This window comes from Ursus maritimus, unplaced genomic scaffold (assembly GCF_017311325.1).
Source record: "Ursus maritimus isolate PB19 unplaced genomic scaffold, ASM1731132v1 scaffold_31, whole genome shotgun sequence".
In the NCBI taxonomy this organism is placed as follows: Eukaryota; Metazoa; Chordata; class Mammalia; order Carnivora; family Ursidae; genus Ursus; species Ursus maritimus.
Window position 1 is genome coordinate 4195024 of NW_024425675.1, and position 22114 is coordinate 4217137.

At 44.8% G+C, this 22114-nt stretch overlaps 1 protein-coding gene and 1 long non-coding RNA gene across 7 annotated transcripts in view; one reads left to right on the forward strand and one right to left on the reverse strand.

Moving 5' to 3' along the window:
* NRP1 (neuropilin 1) overlaps positions 1-22114 on the forward strand; it is a 134872-nt gene that overhangs the window by 105671 nt on the left and 7087 nt on the right. Inside the window, exons 10-15 of one of the 4 annotated variants that reach the window (XM_040645270.1) lie at positions 3737-3881; positions 7111-7215; positions 11790-11849; positions 17109-17246; positions 21113-21387; positions 21874-21970. In XM_040645270.1, coding sequence (XP_040501204.1) covers positions 3737-3881; positions 7111-7215; positions 11790-11849; positions 17109-17246; positions 21113-21387; positions 21874-21970 — 820 coding nt within the window. The remainder of the gene's footprint in view (positions 1-3736; positions 3882-7110; positions 7216-11789; positions 11850-17108; positions 17247-21112; positions 21388-21873; positions 21971-22114) is intronic. The other 3 variants (XM_008683906.2, XM_008683907.2, XM_008683908.2) reach the window with 3 other exon arrangements.
* The window catches only part of LOC121106294, a 101968-nt gene continuing 89241 nt past the window's right edge, over positions 9388-22114 (reverse strand). For 2 of the 3 annotated variants that reach the window (XR_005838894.1, XR_005838895.1), the window contains one exon: positions 9388-9745. This is a non-coding gene — a long non-coding RNA (uncharacterized LOC121106294). The remainder of the gene's footprint in view (positions 9746-22114) is intronic. The other variant, XR_005838896.1, reaches the window with a different exon arrangement.

Sequence of the window (22114 nt, forward strand, 5' to 3'; positions counted from 1 at the left end):
AAGCAGGGGGAGTGGGAGAGGAAGAAGCAGGCTCCCAGCGGAGGAGCCTGATGTGGGGCTCAATCCCATAACGCCGGGATCACGTCCTGAGCCGAAGGCAGACGCTTAATGACTGTGCCACCCAGGCGCCCCTTCAGTATGTTTTGTATACATTGGAACCCTTTAAAATACAGTTGGTTCTTTACCCAGTGAAAAGGGAGATATTCCAACATTCACCACAACACGTGGTATCATTTTTTTTGTGAACCAAGCAGATCTTCTTTAGTGATTATGTTTTAGTTAGACTGATGGTCAAACTTATTTGCATTTCCTGAGCACACAACACCAACCAGGAGAGACACCCAAGACTATGTTGGGTGGCTGATAGCTGGTTTGAGGATGAAGTAATTAACAACCCACAGACCGTCCGTTCTGTCTGCACTGTGGGAATGGTATCCAGCCGATGGTACTTCTCACGCCCAACACAATTGGTTTTCCATCCCTGCTTTGCCCAGGACCTACTCCTTTTGTGAAAAGATCTTAGCCCGTTGGCAGGAATGTTATCCTTGCTCCCACTCTAAGTGAGTGTGGGAATGTGGCTTGCTATAAGTGACTCAGGCCAAGGGCATGGCAGGCAGGAAACAACAGCCCGCCGGCACCACCATCTCCCCTTCGGTCCAGATGTGGGGCTCTGCAGAGACCGTCTGTCCCCCATGGGCTGTGGTCAGCACCAGTGTGGTGAGCCACTGAGAGCCACGATGCTGTCGGAAATGTAAGAATTTCTCTCCCATCTCACCCCTGCTTCATTTGTGGTTTCCAAAACATTTCCAGTGTTGTTTTTTTTTTTTTTTTTCATCTACATGCAGCTACTCTCTTTCTGGTGTTCATTTCATTTCCCCCTTCTATGTCTGCCCCTCTTGTTTGGATAAAAGAAAAAGTAAAATAAACATCAGACACTGGAGTGCCCTAAGAGCCAGTCTTTTCTGAGGAGTAGTGAGCCTTCTGACTTGATCACCAAGTGAGAATATGCCACACGTCAGCAGCATCCTGGAGCTGATGCTGTTGTGACATGTTTGTTCCCCAACACAAGGGTTCTACGAGAGAAAGAAAACAAATTACCGTAGGCTTTGGAGAAGATGCCTCATCCCGTCTGCAATTAAGTCTAAAGCTAAAGCTATCACTCTATTGTAGTATATTGCATGGAGAACTCCCCTGGAAGCCAGCACACAGTTTTCAATTTCAACAAAAAAACTCCATTCATGACTATGTGAGATTTTTCTCCTAAAATATTATTTTATCCATCATTATCATCTTCCTATGATATTTAAAACCACAAAACGTCTAAATAATTTACATAGAGCCTAATCTGTGATTCCTAACATGTGCTTCTCCTGCAATAAAATCCTTAAGATGCAAAAGGACACGGGTAAAACCTTCAGTTTAGGAGCAGTCCATACTACTGAATTGTACAATGATATTTAACACACACTATATTTAAACTTACAAATGAAGGTTACCGGCTTCGAATGCCAAGTACCTTTTATGTAATACTAGGATGAATAGTGGGTTTTATGAATAAAACAGCACTTTGATGGATTGAAAATCCTCTATACCTTGCTCCTCACTTCCTACCCTCAAGTGGTACGTGATGGACCAGGTATATCAGAGTCTCTGAGTTCACCAGACTTCTCAGGAGCAGGTAGGAGATCTGAAGCCTCAAAGCCCTCTTCTTCTAAAACATGATTCGTAAAAGGACACAAAGATATCTCATAAACAGCCTTATGTTAACAAAGTTAGCCCAGCTCCATATGGCTCTTCACCACTAATATTCTTCCCAGCTCATCCCCGACAGCTTTTATAATGTTTTTACATTGTGCTAATTCTTTACTCAAGTTAAAATGAGAAGAAGAGCCCAGATTCCGTAACTATAAACGCTTTCCTCCTATGATTGTTGGAGCTGTGCTAACATCAACAGAACAGGCATGTGTCGTAATGTTGTTTTCATCATAATTATACCTCGCTGACGACACTTAATTGGGCCTAACAATAACATATGTCAGATTCTCAATGACTGAAAGCAACTGTGTTCTATCAAGAGTGCAGAACCCCAATCGTGAATTTACTCTTGTAAATAATAGAAGGAAACTTTAAGGGGGAGCAGCGGGTCTATGTCAACCATGTCCTTTTAGATTCCTGGAGGCTTTTCTGAATTGGAAAAGGCCGATTCATTTCCTTCTAGAACTCAGAGAACCTCTGGCCATGTTGCAGCCGACCCAACCTGTCTATCTTCTATGTGTGCCCCTTTTAGCCCTGGTATTTCTACCACTGAATGAGCACATCTTTTGCTGGTTTAGGACATCTTGACGCAGCAGTTGGGTATGGTCCCCACTCCTGACTGACATGACTTGGGGCTGGCCATCCACTCAATCTGATCTACCAGGTTTGGTAGCCCAAACTGCAATATATTTAAAGAAACATTAAGGAAACTAAATATGTGGCCTTGGTTATAAACCTCAGTTTCCTGGATTTAATGAGATTAGACTAGATCATTTCTAAGGGCAGAGACCTCAGAGCAGTGTGGTGAAGGGTACTAGTTAAGACTGCCTAGGTTTGAACCCTGGCTCTGACACTTACCGTACATATGGCCACGGGCACATTACGCGACCTCCCTGCGCCTCATCTGAAAGCTGAGGGTAATGATAGAACCTCCCTCATGGAGTTCTCTTGAGGATTAAATGAATTTGTATATTTCCAGCACTTAGAACAATGCCTTGCACCCGTAAATATCGTGCAATGTTTGGTGTATAATAAGACACTCCTAATGATAAGGCAATTTTCTAATCCCCCTTCCCCACCTCCCATCCTGAACAGGATTAAGAATGATGTTGAGAGAAGAGGATATAAGAAGGCTTATCTATTTCTTGCAAAAGTTATTGTTCCATTTTCTTATGATTCCACTCAAGGATTTTGACCTTCCTGTCAGTGTAAAAAGAGAACTAAAATAATCAAGTCGCCGCACCGGCAATGGGTGGCCTGACTCCGGAAGAATGCCACAGTGTCTTCAAGTTAGGAATGTATTTCAAAAAGAGGAGCCCATTCACACTGCAATTCAGCCCAGCGTCAGGACCTCACTCAACAGTCAGGACCCTTGTTACCTTCCTGAGATGAGAAGGTCTTTTATCTACAAATGCCTCCCACTGGTGGAACTTCTTCAGTAAATAGCAATTTTAGAGGGTTGAAATAACCCCAGTTCCTGACTAAATAGTACTTGCACGACATTAAATTTAATATCTCCTACTTCAGGAGTTTAATTCCTCCCCCTTCTACGGGTCTTAGCAAAACTAGGACCCGCTCCTTCAAGAGAATGTAACCGGCGTCGTTGTTGAAAATGTGGTGTCTATTATAGCTCTGAAAAATGGCAGCTTCTCTTCCTGAGTTATCTTCCTCCACCTCAAGGAAGTGGTGGAAGTATCACTTCTCCCAGACACATCAGCCTATCATTGAAAACATGTCTCATTAAATCCTCAGCGTCTGGGATAGCCTCAGTGTGTGCTCCGAAGTTTCTGAGAAATGACATCTGTCACTTCTTGGAGAAGCTTTAGTTTTTTTTTTCCTTCCTCATTTATGGAGGAGGTGTCACGCATTTACGAAGTGGTGGGATGGGGTCTATTTCTCTGCCCTATCAAGAGTCCTGATGGAGGGACTCTTCTGCCAAAAGGGAGGTTTTATCAGTAACGGTGTTTCTCATACTTCACAGTCTTTTGAAGGCAACAACAACTATGACACGCCTGAGCTACGGACTTTTCCACCTCTTTCCACACGATTCATCAGGATCTACCCTGAAAGAGCCACTCATGGAGGACTGGGGCTGAGGATGGAACTGCTGGGCTGTGAAGTGGAAGGTAATTACAGTTTCCAGAGTCCCTTCTTGTCTCCCACTTCTTAAATCTCTTTCTTCATGCATTTATGCACCTCATGGTGCTGCTGCAAATTGCTAGCTTTTTCCCCTGGGTGATCCTGCCTCTGTGTCTGCCAGTCCGTGAGGCTCAGCATTCCAGCACACTCCATGCAACGGTGCCTTGTATTGGTTGTTTGCAGAACTCTCCTCAGATTCTGTGGGTTGCCTCCTTTGACTTTTTAAAAAAATAATTTATTGAGGTGAAATTTGCATATTATGAAATTGACTATTTTTAAGTGAACAATTCAGTGGCATTTAGTACAGTCACAATTATTTATGCAACCACCACTTCTATCTAGTTCCAAAACATTCCCTTCACTTCAAAGTAAAACCCTCTACCCATTAAGGGGTTTGCCCTTGACCCCTGAAAACCACCACCAGTTCCTTTGACCTTTTTTAGTATTGCTTAGCCGTCTATGTCCGTTTCAAGGTTCTGTCTGCAGTGGTTAACTACCATCACATACTAGTGGGAAGGAGCGTTGGACAGACCGAAATACCAGCATTACCTTGAATGAATTTCTCAGGCTGCTGCAGAGAAACAAAACTTTACATGAGGTAGTATGTCTGAATGTGCGGTGAGATCCGTTGAAGGATATTACTGCATAAACTTATCATATGAAAGTCATACCAAGGACAAATTCATTTCACACACTGACCTTGGAGCTGCACACAGCTCTGCCTTTTTATCACATAATAAATAAGAGAATGTTTGAAAAAACCAATGCGGTGTTTGTTTATTGTACCATCTAAGGCTTTTGTGCATTAGAATTCCCATCTGCCTTAGATTTGGGCATCAATGAGTAACCAGCTTTGTCATCCCCATAAAGGTCTTTCTTCAGGTTAGCTCAAAGGATGGCTATTGTTGGTACCCAGATGTTAATCAATCGAGCATATGCTCATGGTCGTTTTGAAGAATGCTTTTTAATATCACCTTCTTGTGGTTTCAAAATTATTTGTGTTTTGAGCTACCCAAATATAATTACATTCTTGAGCACATTAAACATCATAAAACTTTTCTTAGGCACTAGAGAATCTTAAGCTATAAATCACCATACTACTGAATGATTCATAGCTACTTTTGTATGTATTTATTTTAAAGCAGGCCATTATCTCCCATTCTTTATTGTGTAGTTGGTTCTGTATCTGGAGTCATGTCTCAGACCTCTGAATTATCCAGTCACTATCAACACAGACTAAGAATGACTATGTGCCAGGACTTAGGCAAAGATACCGAGAAAAAGAAGGGACAGGCAGACCAAACCAACTGCAGACATGTTCATTCCATTGGCGGAGAAATGTGGTCATCTGGTAAGGGGGTCTGCTGCTATGATGCAGGTCGTTAGCCTGGATCCTGGAAAGCAACACTGGTGGGAGTGAATGGTTGGTTGAAAAGACTGAGGCTGGGGGCAGTTTGCCAGTGTCAACTCCGTTAGTGCGGTAGAAATGGTTGGTGAAGAGATTTGCTGCAGATGTCTCCAAGCGCTCACAAAAGTGAGGAAGTTGCCCCGAGCCGTAAGAGAAGCCGACATCAGGGGAAAGTAATGTCAAAGCTTTTTGACACAATTGGTGAAAGGGAGTGATTTTTTTGTGGGGGTTTTTTTGTTGTTTTTTTCTTCTTCCTTAAAACGATTAACAGGCCTTTAGTAAATATCTGCTCTGTGCCTCGTGTTCCGGAAGATACCTAGAGGGTTACAGAAGGACGGTGAGCTACAACTCAGCCTTGCACACGTGTCCATCCTACTTTGGGCTAGCGTTTACCAGAAACAATTAGAGAATCACGGAAGAGAAAATATATCCAAGTAGTAAAACTGGGAAATAAAAATTATTCCCTTCCTACTTTTTCCATTTAAACCAGGTCCTACCCTGGGCTTCTACCAATGAGGAACTCCTCCTCGATTAATACCATAAGGAATGCAGATGAAAAGAGAGTTTTAAATACTTAAAAGTGGCACAGAACTTAGTGAAGACAGCATCTGGATTGCCAGGGAGGGTTCTATTGATTCGGTGATAGCGACAAGTGGAGCCCAGAATGTGTGCGTAGGCATCTTACAAAGTCTACATCGTACGCCTAGATGGTGCACACATTCTCCCTGGTTATTACTGATGATTTCTTAGTTATTACTGGTGTGTGTTCTGGGCAGTTGGGGAAGTTGAAACTAGCTATGTTTCTATACTTGTCATAACTCTGCTCAGTAATTAAGCACAATAACAAAGAGTATCAAATTTTTATTGAGAAAGAAGCAGTTACCAATACATTCCTACTGGCCAGAAGCTCTCAGAGAACAGAGCCCCCGCTCCCAGTATCTTGTCTGGTTCTCAGACATCAAGAGAGCTGTACGTTACCTCAAGTCTTGTAAAGTGAAATGTAATGCCAAAAACTGTAAAATATTAAACAGATTGCAAGAATGAGTAACAGGCTGAAAAATAATAGACCAAACTAAATGTAAAGAACTTCAAAAGCAGTCTTTGATTAATGTTGGCTATCCTTCAACTACAAACTCACAGATACAGGAATACCTGCTGGGGATGGAATGCAATCCCCCAGGGGGTTCAGGGAAAATGACCCCAGGATATCTAAGACAACTCCTCTCAAACACCTGCCTGGGACAGGGGATCCCAAGTTGAGAAACTTACTTAAAGGGAAATGGAGTCACTCAAAACAATTAAAAAAAAAAAAAAGAAGAACAATATTGTACTAAAAGAGAATCTTGAGAGTCCCTTTTGGGGAAACATTATAATGCCAACTTAGCAAACCTAGCAAATACTCAGAGCATAAAAGAATTCATGACAAGCGAGTTCTCTAGCACATTGAAAACGAAAGGAGCAACAGTCGAAGCAGGATCTCTGTCATCAAAGTTCTCAATTCCAGGGTCATGAATAAATAACCAGTGAGAGAATTCAAGCACTTTTCAGAAAAAGGATGTTTATGTAGATAACAATGTATAAAATGTGAGGGCTGCCAACTCTCCTGGCAGATACGGATTAAATACCAAAACAAAGCAGTCCCCAGTGCATTCTGCCAAATCCAAGGATATTTAGCTCCCGTAAGAGAGGCAAGCCGTGCTTCTCACCACGGATTAGAGGTTTCTGCAAAGGCGTCGGCGGATTCCCTGGCCAGAGCGCGGTGAGCCCGTGCCCAGGTGAGCGATGCTAATCCTCGGATCTTGTTGCAGCACCTACAGCTGGACCGACCACTCCCAACGGGAACCTGGTGGACGAATGTGATGACGACCAGGCCAACTGCCACAGCGGAACAGGTGATGACTTCCAGCTCACAGGTGCAGAAACACCTTCATCCCATTGCTGTGCCATTTCAGTCACGTTGGGCTTGAGGCCGGCTAGTTCATGTCTGTGTGTGCTCGTGGCCGCGGGTCGGGGTGGTGGCAGCGCCGCGGAGGCGTCGTCCTTCCCTCGTGCTGTCCTGCCACCACCGAGCCATTTTCAGAGCCAGGGGCTAGGATGCTCTTTATAAGAATGTCTCCACCACGGCTACATGTGCTCACCTCATCCTCATCTCAAACACCGCCCCCATAACACACGCACGACCCATGCATAACCACACACTTCGGAATATTTGTTTTCATTTTCTAACAAGGATAAAATGCGCTGAGCGGGACGTTTACCCAACTAATTGATGAAATTGGGCTTAGATTTGAAATGCAGCTTTTAAGTGAGGATTTTGTAAATCCTGTTACATTAAAATGTACAAAGGCAGAATTAGTTGTTATTTTACGTTAGGGACAACTAGCAAATGTATCAGGGATGGTGTGTGCCAAATACCTCCCTAATTCATTTAGAGTATTACTCCATAACATTCTAAAACCCTAAGGGCTAGAAAGTGACCTTCTCTTCTCCTTGGAATGGCAGAGGAAATATTACACGAGTGGGAAAATGGGATTGTACCACTTGGAAATGGGCCATGGCTGTAGGATTTTCACCCTATTGTGGCCAAAGGCACTGTGGGACCCTTACTGCCACCTGGGTCAAAATGCAGTTCATCCGGCATCTGACTCTCATTTCAGATTAAACATGAGCCCTTGGCTGCAGGTCTGTATTTTTACCCCAAAGGGACTCAGAGAGCCCACATAATTCATTTCCATGGGCAAAACTGAAGGCGTTACCATGTAACTTCGTAACAGTGCCATGCTATTGGCTAATGCATTAATATAAAATCTGCAAGAAAATGTCCCACAGTACATTTCCAATTACTTCAAAAGCTCTCCTCTGAAGGAGCGAGAGAGCTCGGCACTCAGATTGAATAAGGGGTCAGATCTAGCTCAGAAATTTAGTACCATGAGCTGGGTTTCCATTTAAATCCCAGCTCCTAAGCCTGTCTCCCTCCAAATTTTCAGATAATCGCGTACCGTCATAGGGCCAATAAATGTTACCATGGGCTTTTGAAAACAAATCTTGTATGTAAGTAGCCACAAGCCACAAAAATTAATTAACGCAGAGGCATTTTCTTTGTGAGATGTCAAGTTCAAGCTGAAAACCCTACAGCTGGTGTTAAGAACAGAGTACCATTCTGTGAACCAGGTCCTGTGGAACCTTCCCAGGATTGCTTGTAAACACCCTGCCACAGACCCCAGGCCTTTTGTGGACCCTGTCACACATCCGTAGTGAAATTCCTCATAAAAAGGAAAGACTATAGTCATCACAGTATACCCTTTCAATTGCCCTCTTGTGGAGAGGATTCTTTTCTTTATAAACCCTAAAGTGGTCAGTTAATATTGATTAGAAACAAAGCCTCAGATTTACTCCTCATATCAGAACAACCAACCTTCTCATTTTTGCATCAGTTCATGACTGAATCAATTGAAACTAAAGCCTTTGAATGAAACCGGGCAAGTATGTTAGCCTGGAGCAAATTATGTATGGCAACGAGTAACACAGCACAGAAAATGGGTCATTTATAGTGGAAACACTGACAGTCCTCTCAAAGGACAAGGCTGTAGTTTATCTACAGCATTCAAAATCATTTATTGGTTACATAGAAAAAGTTCTAATTTTTTAATTTACATATTACCGTGGCAAAAAAAAAACAGTCATTTTCTCAAGCCAGCCTATTTGTCTCAATATTTCTATAAATACATACATATATTAAGAACTTCCAGAGGTCTTGTTAATGCCTGCTCCACACCCCCATCAAGAAGGGGTGATTTCAAAAGGAATATCATGTTTCTTTCTTTTTTTTTTTTTTTAAGATTTTATTTATTTATGTGACAGAGACAGCCAGATAGAGAGGGAACACAAGCAGGGGGAGTGGGAGAGGAAGAAGCAGGCTCCCAGCGGAGGAGCCTGATGTGGGGCTCGATCCCAGAACGTCGGGATCACGCCCTGAGCCAAAGGCAGACGCTTAAGGACTGCGCCACCCAGGCGCCCCAGAAATATCATGTTTCAACTTCATTTATTGCATTACTGGCCAACTTGGGTTTTGTTTTTGTTTTTTTGTTTTGTTTTTTTCTTTTTATTTATTTTGTTTTATGGCGCTGTGGGTTATCCTTCTCTGAGAAAGGGTGTGCTCCTATGTAAACGTTTTTGTGACGGGCAAAAGCCTCCCGTCACCGAGGTGTCCTCTCGCGTGGGAAGAGCTCACACAGCCCCGCACCTTCTTCGCTCCCTCTGTCCCAGGCTTCACCGTCAGAGCCCCAAACTCGGCACGTTGAGGGTAATGGAACCAAAGTGAAAGCATCTTCACTCTAACCCTGAGAGGAGGGAAGGTGGAAATTAGGATGAATTCTCTCCCGCGCAGTGTTTGGTTCCTTCACGCAGATGGTGTCCCTTTAACCTCTCCTCCTGGGGTGACCGCTTTGAATAGAGTGGGAAATAAGTATTTTAGCAAAATGCTCATTACTTCCAAACAACACTGAATTCCAGGTGAACTGTACCGAACGCATGGAAATGAGGAGAGATTCCTCTCTCCTGTACTTGCTTGCCAAGGTGAAAATTCACCCCTGAAGTTACTCATTTGCAAATGCCTTTGAAGTCATTAGATAATACAATTGGTTTCAAAGGCACCAGGAGGCCAAATTTCACATTGGATCTGTGTGTACCCAACAGCGGAATTTGGCTCGCGACCTATAACAAAACTGATAATGCATATCGGTTTTAAAAAGTGAATTTTCACCTTGAGTCTTTCTCCCGTAAGACCACTGGGAACAGAACACTAATGTATTCTGGCCTCCCTCCAATTCTGCCATTATAGATTCACCTTCTTAACCCATAATATATATGATTCCTTCTTCCTCGCGCCTGCCTCACGGAGGCCACGCACACGTGTGACCGCTCACCCAGCATATTTACTGGGAGAGCGAGGGTAATATGACTTGATGCTGCAGTCGATTAGCTCCAAAATCTTCATCCCATCCCAAGAGCACGATTTCACGGCTCTCTGATTCACGACCTGGATGATTTCTGATCTGTGCAAGCTGCAGGGTAAAACGAGGGCCTGGCCAGAATAGAGATGATCACAGATCTTGACTGAACAATACTAATGTAAGGTGTACAGTGGCACCTTAGAACCGCCTGCAAAGCTTTCCGTGATACTCATGAGCCCACCCCGTGCCCCGCCCCCAAGTCTGCTCAGGGCTTTCTGTCTTGGGGCAACAGATGATCTCTGACCATAACAGATACACATAAGGAGGAAGGGCTTTCTGGAACACCGAAGTCATCAAGAGCAAACCAGTGTTTCCCACACTTAGCGGGTTCTAAGACTCACCTGAGAAGCTTTCCAGAGTTCCGATTTCAAGGCCTACCCCTGGGGGTTCTGGTTCAGTGAGGTCAGAGGACGATAAGTGGGTTGGCTACAGGTTCAACAGGCACCCAGGTGATTTTTATGGTTGGCAAGTTCAAGAACACTACTTTAAAACGGAGGTTTAGGGGCGCCTGGGTGGCACAGTCAGTTAAGTGTCTGCCTATGGCTCAGGTCATGTTCCCGGGGTCCTGGGTCAAGTCCTGCATTGGGCTTTCTGCTTGGTGGGGAGCCTGCTTCTCTCCTCTGCCTCTGCTGCTCCCCCTGCTTGTGCTCTCTCGCTCTGTCAAATAAATAAATAAAATCTTAAAAAAAACAAACAAAAAAACCCCAGAGGTTTAACGAGGAGGAGCAGAAAATGGAAGTGCCAAGATGCAGAACAAAAGAGGGTGAAGCTAAGTTGTCACGTGGCTCCCTCACCAGGAGGCCCCAAGTCAACCCCAGCTGATGGGAAGCTGGCAGTGCTCAGGGGGTTACTCGTGCCATCTTCCAGTGCTCTGGGCCTGTGAGGCAGCGGTTCTGCTCTCGCCTTTTTCTGCAGCTTCCCCGGATCACATGCTGGGCAGAATATTTGTCCTTGGGAAAAACAAACAACTACAGCAGCCCAAGAAAGGAGGAACTGCTGCCACCCACTTAAACCTTCAGTTTTTAAAATAGATCGTGGGGAGCAGCCCTGGGCCTCCCCTGAAGGCACACATCTGAGACCTTGGGAAACTATGTGAAGCTCAGGGGCCCAGGTCGAGTTTAATTCCCAAGTCACTGAGGACATGTGGAGGCTTTTGCTTTTCACGGTTCCAGTTGTGTAGTACTGTAATCAGGGAATCAGGCAATGCCCTTGGAAGGAAGTCTCACACTCCCCATACCGCCTGGATGCCTTAGGAATACAGGCGTTGAGTAAAAAAGTGTGGTTTATTGGCACTTGATCTTGTGTGGGCAAAATCTAAGTAAAACGATTACCACAGGGGAAATTAGAGGAGGGATTTTCTATGGAGAACTTTCTCCAGCAGGTGTAGCCCAGCATACAGCATTTCTTGACTGTGTACTATCCACAATGCTTCCTTTTTCTGATTTTTGTATGGTACTATTTTTTTTGTTTTTCAGGCGGTACCACTGTGCTGACCACAGAAAAACCAACCATAATAGACAGCACCATACAATCAGGTATCCAAAAGAAAAAAAAACAGAAAATGGGGTAGATTTCCCGTGCGCCTCTGCCCCCACCCCCCCCCCACCCCCAAGTCACACATCGCCTCGCTTCTCGGTTTCAGTTTCTCTCAAAGTCCTAGAAGAGAGATGCCACGCAGCATGTGGTCTCCAAGCGTGAGCCATAAATATTGCTTTCCTTTCATCTGCATGTATATGCAGCAGGGAGTGGTTTCCTTCCCCATCAGTAATTGCCAAATGGTGACAATCCCAGCTCTCGACGGAAGGAACTGGGTAACATACTTTGTTTAACACAGCACATCTAGGACATGGACTGTGTTTGCAAACTCCAGGAGAAGGAAAACTCACAGGCAGCAGCCTGACTATTTATTTTCATCACAATTCTGCAAAACCGAGACAGGCAAAGTTTGTCAGTTTTGCCTGCCACGGAGTTGGCAGTTTGACAACAGCGTTTCCAGTGGGCGTGCCACGAAATGGGGTGCCGGAAACCACGGCTGTGATTGTGCGCGGGGACAGCGGCGCCCTGGGGAGCAGCACCTCCTCACCCTTTTATGAATAGAAAAGCCTAATGACTTTTCAAACCCGTGGCTTGCTGTTTACCAGGGGCCGGGCGGGCAGCAGTTAAATGGCAGCCTTCTCCCCCCTTTGTATTTTGTTGGTATTCTGTAAAAGTCTTCCTCACAGACATACACCAAGGGAAATAGTGCAAGCAATCAGAGGTTTTAAATACTTTAAAGTTAATCATTAGAGTAAGGTGAACAGGTCAGTTTTCCAGCTTCTCCCATTTCCTTTATCCAAGCTCACTGAGCCTTGGCCTCCACAGTCATTTATTAATGGGGCGTGTGGTGTATATCAATGTTTCCTCAACAGTATGACACTACCCAGCGAGGCAGAAAGTAGAAAGGGCTCCTCTAATTAGTATGCTTCCTTAAAGGATGCTGTCACTGTTGACCCGATTAAACTGCAAAACAAGGTTCTCTTCTGTTGAACTTAACCCCGAGTTTCCCTGTGGCGTGCTCAGGTTGACAGAATTCCTGTGACCCCCCAGCTCAAACACCCCCAGCTACCGAAATGTGAAACAGAAGAGTATCTGTTCCCCTAAATTCAGAAAAACACTGTAGTCCAAAGGACACCTTGCCGAGGTATAAGCTATGGCCTTTAGGGGTTGGGCCGCCACCCAGGATGGACCCTCGGGAGTCCGGCCTCTCACGTGCTTCCTGCCTTCCCTGAGGGTCCTGGGCCTTCTCAGGTGGTTCTCTGCGGAGTACCCACCGGCCGGCTCTCTGGGACCCCCTGTAATAGGGAAGAGGGCTGAGGTGACAAACCGAAGTTCTAGTAACCTAACAAACATGTTAACTGCCCTGTTAGTTTTTTCTCTCGCCAGAGACTTAATTAAAACCCCTCTGAAGTTGCCAGCAAACTTGTCTCATCTCTTCTCTCTTCTTGCCTATCAAAGAGCTAGGGATCATTGAAAAACCGAAAGTTGAGCAACAGCTCTGGAGACAATGGAAAGGTACACTCCAGATTCCAAAGTGGGATAATTTCCCCTGGACATAGTAGGTCAGGAATGACTGCGTGAACACATGTGGTTTGTGCATGAGATCAAGGGCCAGCCATCCCATGGGGTGTACTGTGGTCAGAGCACAGATGAACAAATCCCGAAGCAGGAAGACCATTGGCCACCGCCATCTAAACCAGTTCATGTCAAACAACAGGGCTTCCTGATAGAGGGGGTCTGCTCCTGTTTTGAGTTCTACCATCAGCCCAGAGTCCTTTACAAATCACCTTGGTTTCTGGTTTTTCCATTGCCTGAGTCATGAATCTGTCTCCCAGTCTTTGTGGATAATGGACTGTCTGACCTTCTCTGAGGAGTTCTGTTCATTGTCACCTTCTGGCTAAGCCAGTGTTCAGAACAGTTCACGAGGCCCTGCGTGTGCATCAAGTCCGAGGCCAAGTCTAACCTTGAGGTGTTCACCCAGTGGTCGGACCCACCTCTCTGATAATCTGATCCACGCTGTTCTGCAGGTTTCAGATTCTTTGGGCATATTTACAAGCAGCAAATTGGACCCCTAAACTTTCATCTAATCTGATTTTGCTGAAGCCATTATAGATTCAAGCAGAGTCTTAAGATTTCATTTCTGAGGATTCTTATCAATAGCATAAACTCGGTGGGCATATAATACTCATACACTGCCTGGGTTGTGATCAGAGGCATCGGAGCCTGTTAATGCTCTGCCAGAAAATGATGAGAAACCCTGCGTGTTCCAGCCAGCTCCCCCTGCTGAAACCTCTCACGCTCTGAGGCTCTTCAAACACTCCCAGAGCATCTCAGGGTCGACTGGTGACCTATGATTGCATGGGCCTAAGCACCTCCACTCTCCTGGCCTGAAAGACCCGTCCGAGAGTAAGCTAGTTAACATCCTCGAAAGAAGTTTTGAATACTGGATTCCAAAATTAAATCCTTGTGCATATACGGTGCTAATGATTAGAATGCGGCAAGATAGGTTCCACGAGCGCAGCTGGGGCCGGCACACAGCAGCTATAAATTTGTTTTAAGTTCAGAATATTGTTTCCTGCTATTTTTAAGAGTCAAGAAGGGATTTAGCCAGATTACTCCCAATGAATTTAATGAGAATTGTGCAGCCACAGGGCTTGGGTAATATTTTGAAGACTGAAAGGTCACTAGTCCTATATACTTACTTCATTCGTCAGTTTGCTTTTTTCTATTTCTTTCTCTCTTTTCTCTTTTCTCTTCTATTCCTCTCTTTCTTTCTTTCTTTCTTTCTTTCTTTCTTTCTTTCTTTCTTTCTTTCTTTCTTTCTTTCTTTCTCCTCCCTCTAAATGTATGTGTGTGTGTTTTACGTGTCTCGTAGCCTTTCTGGCCAGCCCTGAACTGTCAACGTCTTCTCACTCCACACCCCACCCCCACCATATGCATGGATTAAGAAAAAAAAGAATATTTCTTTTAAATTAACAAGATTGTCATAGATTATATGATCGGGACAAGAAGATGAAAGGACAGTAAAATACAAAAGGTTAGAGCCGATCACCTTGTTTAAGTCATAGGATCAGAGAAAACATGAGAAGATCAACATAGCCCATCGCTCAGGGCAGCCGCAGAAATGCTCGAGCCTTCCTTTCAAACAAGGTCATCCTATGTCCTGGTCATTAGCAACACATCCAAACTCATAGATTTTATGATATCACCAGAATATTAAGAGCCAAAATAATGCATGGTGTGGTTTCTATACTATACGATAAATTTAATGTATTCGCCAGAAATGCAACCAGAAATGTGTGCGCTCTAATAGCTTGCTGCCTCCTGCATGTGCACGTCTTATAACTTACACGTAAGGAGGAAACCCAAAACCACACACATATTAACATTTTCCAATAGTAACATTTTCTAACAGGAGATTATGCAACAGTACATTCCAGGTTCTTGGGTGTTGACATCCAAGGTTGCTCAACCACCCAGTCACTGTTCAGTTGACTGTAGTTCATCTGCATAATTCAATCTTGCTGCTCAAAAGTGTGGTAAATTTTGGAGAAGTTTTCTCATGCTTTAAGAAGCCCTATTTCGTGGTTATGATAGACGAGACATGACATATATCTCTCCAGTGACACCATAACTGTGAAATACAGCCCTTTTGCACTCACCGAAAGTGCGCGCCTTAGACTGGTCATGTGGCTGGCTCGCTAGAGCGGGTTTTCCCCAACTAGCTCTGCGCACCCACCCTTTGGGAGGTCTCATTGTCCTTGAAAGGGAGAATCCATCCTGCTCCGTTTTGACAATGCATAGGGTGAATTACTTCCAAAATTCTACATTAGCATTTGCAAAGGGTTCCTTGGAAACAAAAAATGCAAAGTAAATCATCTTATCTATTCAATAAATCTTCCCATAAAAAAATCCCTCCTGCCATTGTTAAAGTGGGAGAGCAGACAATGGAGGCCAAGCTGCCTGAAGGAAGCACGCAGGCCCTGTCGTGTTAAACACAAAGTTAAAGAAGAGATCAAAACAAGATCTGATCTCAGCCTGACTCTAATACAGCCTACGTGACTATACTTCCCTTCTTGTACATACGAATGGTTTTGAGACCTGTTCAAGATCAACTGGCAAAATGCCCTAGGCACCTTTCTCTCCGTTTCAATGCTGCCATCTTGTGGATTACCTAAGCTCAAGGAGAAGCAGTGACCTCCCTTCATTAGAGAAAACAGCTGCTTTGGGTGTTTAATTTTATGTGGGGGGAGGAGTAGGACTGACCAAAGCACGAGAATTTTATCTTTAGGATTATTTGAATTAAGAGCTTCAGTCTACTGAAAACAAATTCCAAGCCACAGTGGTTTCATCTCTTTCATACTTAAAAAGTTAAGCTACTTCTAAAAAAAAAAAAAGGTGGGGGGGGGGTAAAAACTAAAGCTATAGAGGCTTAAAAAAACCACGACAGTCAAATAGCACCCTGTAGAACACACAGGACAAATCATTCCTGAGAATACATTCATACTTTCTTTTCAAATTCCAAAGGAAACATTTTTGGTTTTGAACATTAAAAATTTTTTAAGTGGACAGCTCTTTAAAACTGCTTTGGCTCTACGTGGACTTGCATGAGGGTTTTAGTTTACATGCAAATTTCAAAATTCACTAAAAAAGCAGAAACTTACACTTAAAATTAATTGACCTGACACAAAGCACAGGAGACTAAATAACCTTAAGAAACACTTGAGAGATTTGACATAAAGTCCTGAGGCATTTCCCAGTGTGGTGAGAATACAGATAGCCTCCAGAATCCAGCCAAGTCACATTTCTAGACTTTTGAGGTTCACGGGTCAATCTGTACTTAAGATTCTTCTCATTGGTGGATATCAATGTATAGGATTCATCCTCAAGAACAGAGTATCTTTCATATTAAATATCGGGGGCAGAGGGAGAATGTTAGAGATGTAATACATCTGCCTTGGAAAGGAACCTTCCCGGCAATTTTATGTAAAACCAATTTGACAGGCAGTCCATAATCTTTTTAAAGCTGGATAAAAAAAAAAAAAATCCAAAACGTGATTTTGCAAACATTTTGACATCTCCATGCATCTTTTGAGTTTCCTGGTAATCCTGGGTTTTGTGGCTTTCCCAGAATTTTCAAACAGACATTAAGTTATATAAATTGTGCCTTTCGTGAGCAAGTTAAGGGCCTTTCTGACCTAAATGATTAAATTTGTCTTTCTCTGCTTGTCTCTATTTTTCCTTTCCACCCACTGAAGAGTTTCCAACATATGGTTTTAACTGTGAGTTTGGCTGGGGTTCTCACAAGACGTTCTGTCACTGGGAACACGACAATCACGTGCAGCTCAAGTGGAGTGTGTTGACCAGCAAAACCGGACCCATTCAGGATCACACAGGTAACGGAGGGTTCACTGCGACCTCGTTCCTTTGAATTAGAGAAGGTGTTACTGTGGAGAGTTTCTGGGGTCTGTGAGATTCGGGGTGTTAGAAAACACCCCCAAGCATTCACGCGTGCTTTCATTTCCTGGAATTACCAAGATCTCCTTTCCTAGAAGAGATGCTCCTATGCCTGGTAGCAGAGAAGGCTGATTAAATCTGGCGACTGATGGCCTCGCGGAAAAATAGCAAACTGGGCAAAGTTGTGCGAAAAAGTACCTATTTTATACTTTTCCTCAACCATTTTCGTCGAAATTTCAAATGTGATCAAAAGCAGAAAAGGCTTAGTGACCTGAACCCTGTATGCTTCAACAAGCACCACCTCCCAGGACCTTTATTTTACCGCTAGCACCCCGACTCCGGATTATTTTGAAGCAAATCCAGATAAATGTCCTCTCATTTGTTTTGCAGCTAAGAAACAATAAGTGAGCCCATACTCACTCACTCTTGACCCTCGAAGTAGAAGTGGAACAAGGTGGGGTGGGATTCTTATTCTTTTGAGGAGATTGTAAATCTGGCCCGTTTTTTCTGAGCAGGTGGAAACTTCACCGCTCTCCACCCCACCTCCTGTCTTAATTTCCTGCTAAGATTAATTAGTGGCAGAGGGATGGGTCGGGGGTCACTAGGGGCTGACAGCCACTCCAGTGAACTCTTCATTCACCGCCAACCTGCTTTCCTCTGAGTCCTTTTGTCATCCAACTCGAGGTGCTGCGTAAAGATCGGCAGTTGTCCTCACAACGCCCACACATACACACGCTCCCACGCACTCACCACAAACACTCAACCGAGGAACTTCTCCCCAACTCAGTGAAACTTACAGGACGGTTCGCTCAAGAGGTGGCTTCCCAAGTGATACCCTAGAGGGCCATTTGCTGATGCTGAGAAATCTCATTAAGCAAAAGTCCCCCATGCTGGGACTTTGGATGAGTGGGTCAGTGGGCCAATGGATGGGCAGAGGGCACTTCATGCCTTTCCCATTTTGTCGTTCCCTTTTTTCCCCCCAGTGAATATAACCATTAAGTAGGTTGAATTGGCCTCCTTCCACCACAGCTACCTCTTTGCCTAATGAGAATGACAAGGAAATTGGATAAAATTGGACTCCTTCAATTCTGAGACACTTTCAATTGAATCTTAAGACAAGCAGTTTTAGAAAACTTAAAATACTTTGACTGTAAATGGCACTGTACATATAAATGGCATCAAATTAACCAAATGCAATTAGCTGAAATGAAGGCAGTAATGGTGGAAAAATTGATGCAAAGTGAAGCAAAATGGCTCAGTAGGATCTGACATTCAAAGGAGGTTAAAAGCTATGTTAGCCAGAGACAAAAGCTAAAAGGCTTGCAGAAGTAAAGTGCTAATTGAGAAAATGAAGACAGAGTTCCTGACCCAGAACTGTGATAAAACCCCTGCAAGGAAAAATACCAATGCTTTATGCATTGGAGTATCAGAAAAGGAGGGCTTGTCCTAGAGTAACAGCTGAAGAGTGTGATTCCTTCCGAAGGATTTGTCTCTTTTGTTCTCCCAGACGCCCAGATTTCCTTGGCTGTGGTGTGAGGTCTGCTCTGAGGAGAAAAAGCCTCCTACAGCACTAGAAACACAAGCATTTGCTGAGAGAGAGGGGTGAGCCCGACATCTGAAAGGCAGGAACTTGTTAACATAAAAAAAAACTAGATGAAAGGAGTCGTGCGCGCAGCTCACATGGGCACAGACGGACATTAGACAGTATTCCGCAGTTTGCAAATCAGACACGGAGATTTCTTTAAATTAACACGATCTAGGTAAAATGTCCTGCTGTTCATTTTGAATTTATTGGAAGGAATCCCACTTGGTTTTCTGCATTTGACTTCTAAGAGGGAAGCTATGTACCTCCTTCCAGAGGATTCCTGAAACCCAGCATCTTCCCGGTTGGTTGAACAAGTGGTATTTGAGGAGCCCTGTTACTTGGTAGATGCCGCACCGGGCACAGGAGATGCGGGAATAAAGGGGGGGCCCTGCCCTGAGGAGCTCAGGGTCTAGTTGCAGGCGGGAAATGATTACGGTGCAGGGGGAGAGGGGCCCCAGGCAGGGGTGAGCAGCGATGGGAAAGATGACATGGGGGCTCAGAGAGAGCAGTTCTGTCCCAGAGAGTCTGGGCTAGGACTGGCATGCGCGGATGCAGAAGAGGGATTGCAGGGCGTGTGTGAAGCAGTTAGCGGCATGGCAGGGGTGTGCCCCCGCGGGGGCCGCGTGAAGAAGTGTGGCCAGGCTAACGGTAGTGGTGCCTCTGACAAGCTTCGAGCAGATGAGCGCCAGGAGCATGTTTTTAAAAGACCACAGCGGTGTCCGGACAGAGGTCAGGCGAGATTTCTCAAGCGGTCTTCCTCCCTCTGCCCAGGTCCAGTTTTCTTCCCCTTTCTCCCACCTGTCCTCTGACCAGCCAGAATAAGCCTCATGGGCTCCAGCAATGTGCTTCCTCTCTACAGCAACTCCAACTTCAGTATTTCCCCCTAAGTACGGGGATACTGGGCACAGAGGCCAGATGGGTGCCTTTTTTACCTGTCCCTCTCGGGGGACCAAGACCCTACTCCCGTCAGTGAGATGGTGCTGTCACGCAGATAGGGACCCACCATCTGGTAAAAGAGTGGGAGAAAGCAAACCCCGAGGGCCACTGGGTCCACGTGACCACAGGGGGCGCTCCGTGAAGACCGCATCGCGCAGGCGCTGGAGCTGTGAATTTCATTTCCACCCCCCTTTTATTATCCCACCCATTGGTTTTCTTACGAGGGTTTTGGTGCAATCACATGTAAGCAGCCAGGTGAGGGAAGCAAGCTGCCGGCTAACACCTCTCCTTCCACCTGGACCCTGTGGACACAGGCAAGAAGATACAAGGACGTGCCCACATGTGCGCGGGGGAAAAGTACCGCACAAACACGCAAACCCCTTGGGCAGCCAACAAAACATCCTGCTGCCCACTGAGGCCCGAGCATCAGATTCACACTTACATCAGGTGAGGCATTAGAGTAGGTATTTCTATTTGCAGAGCAAACAGTGAAACATGAGTTGTGTGTGTAGACCAGGTGGTGGCAGGAGGAAATGTTCCCACTGGGGGTAATTAAAAGCAAAGCCAAGAGTAAGTCCTTGCAGGTCGGCAAGTCTCTACGTTGCCAAAATGGCACGTTCTAATAAGCCTGAAAAACGCAACCTTGCCTCTCCTTGAACGAGAAGCCCACATCAAACAGGAGTGGGACTTGCAGCTGAGATTCAGACTCGCAGGAGCACGTAAGGAATGATAAGTCATTAAAATAAACTGGGGAAAAACCATCTGAATTTGGAGGAAAAAGATCACTAGATTATTTGGGAAAACTGCAAGTGTATTATTATCAAGCAGTGATAGTAACCAAAGTATCATCAGCCAGCTCAAATGATAAATAAGAAAACATCTACATTATTCCATGTCATGTCGGTATTCATATCCATGCTGCTGAAACTGTTTTAAAGTTGCGTGAAAATAGGTCTGCCCTCTGCTTTCAATGTGCTTGCAACGATGCAAAGGCCAACGGGGGTCGTCACCCATGGCCATGTGACAATGCCTTCCAAATCCAGAGTGCCCGAATTAGTGCTGTTTCACAGCCTTCTCCCCATCAAACACCCACTCACAGAGGCTTGGAGCTCAGCCTTAGGTGCCAAAGAGGTTCCCCAACAACCGCACACCCTTCCCTTTCCACTGCATATCTAGGTTCTTGATGCTCAGCCCAGGAGAGAAGGTTCGAGTCATGGCGCTTGAAAGAAGCAATGAAGGGGTCGTAAATGTGGCCACTCTCCCTAACCTGGTTTTTTGTCACAGCAGGTGATGGCAACTTCATCTATTCCCAAGCGGATGAAAACCAGAAGGGCAAAGTGGCTCGTCTGGTGAGCCCCGTGGTGTATTCCCAGAACTCCGCCCACTGCATGACCTTCTGGTATCACATGTCTGGTGCGCACGTGGGCACGCTGAGGGTCAAGCTGCACTACCAGAAGCCAGAGGAGTATGATCAGTTGGTCTGGATGGCCATCGGACACCAAGGAGACCACTGGAAGGAAGGGCGGGTCCTGCTCCACAAGTCTCTGAAACTTTATCAGGTGTGCGGTCTTCCCCAGGCGGGAGGGCAGCTCCTTCAGGGAGACGGGAGATGGGGATGATATTTTGGAAATTATGTAAATGAGATGTGGGAATTATTCCAATTATTATTTCAGGTGTTTCCCAAACCTGGGATTTTGCTGCAGTGATGATACCCTCAGTAGCATATTTCAGGAATAGAACCAATTTGCTGCAAAAGAGGGGAGAATACTAGTACTTTATAATCTTATTTCTGGGCTGTCACAATGAACATTCCTTTTATTCGCCGCTCTCCCCAGTTTTGAATTTTGAATTATAAAAAGAGAGTGTTAGGAGAAGTTTTATGCCATCACCAGGCAGTTAATATAGATTGATGAGCAAAGCGCGTGCTTAGGTGAAATCTCATGAATTTAATTTACGTGCCATAGATTGAACTGAACAAGCATTTGTAAACACTGCTACTCGGGACTGAACATTTCAATACTGTGAAAATGATCTCATTTTGTTAGGTGATTTTTGAAGGCGAAATCGGAAAAGGAAATCTTGGTGGGATTGCAGTGGATGACATTAGTATTAACAACCACATTTCCCAAGAGGACTGTGCAAGTGAGTATGAACTGCTGTACAAGACACGCTTGCCCGGGGCATGAAGATTTTCACGCGAGGGTCTTTGTCTTGCTCCTTTAGACCTAGAATTTCAATGTGGGCTGTAAGGACATCGTGTGAAATGCATATTTTGGTACAACAGGG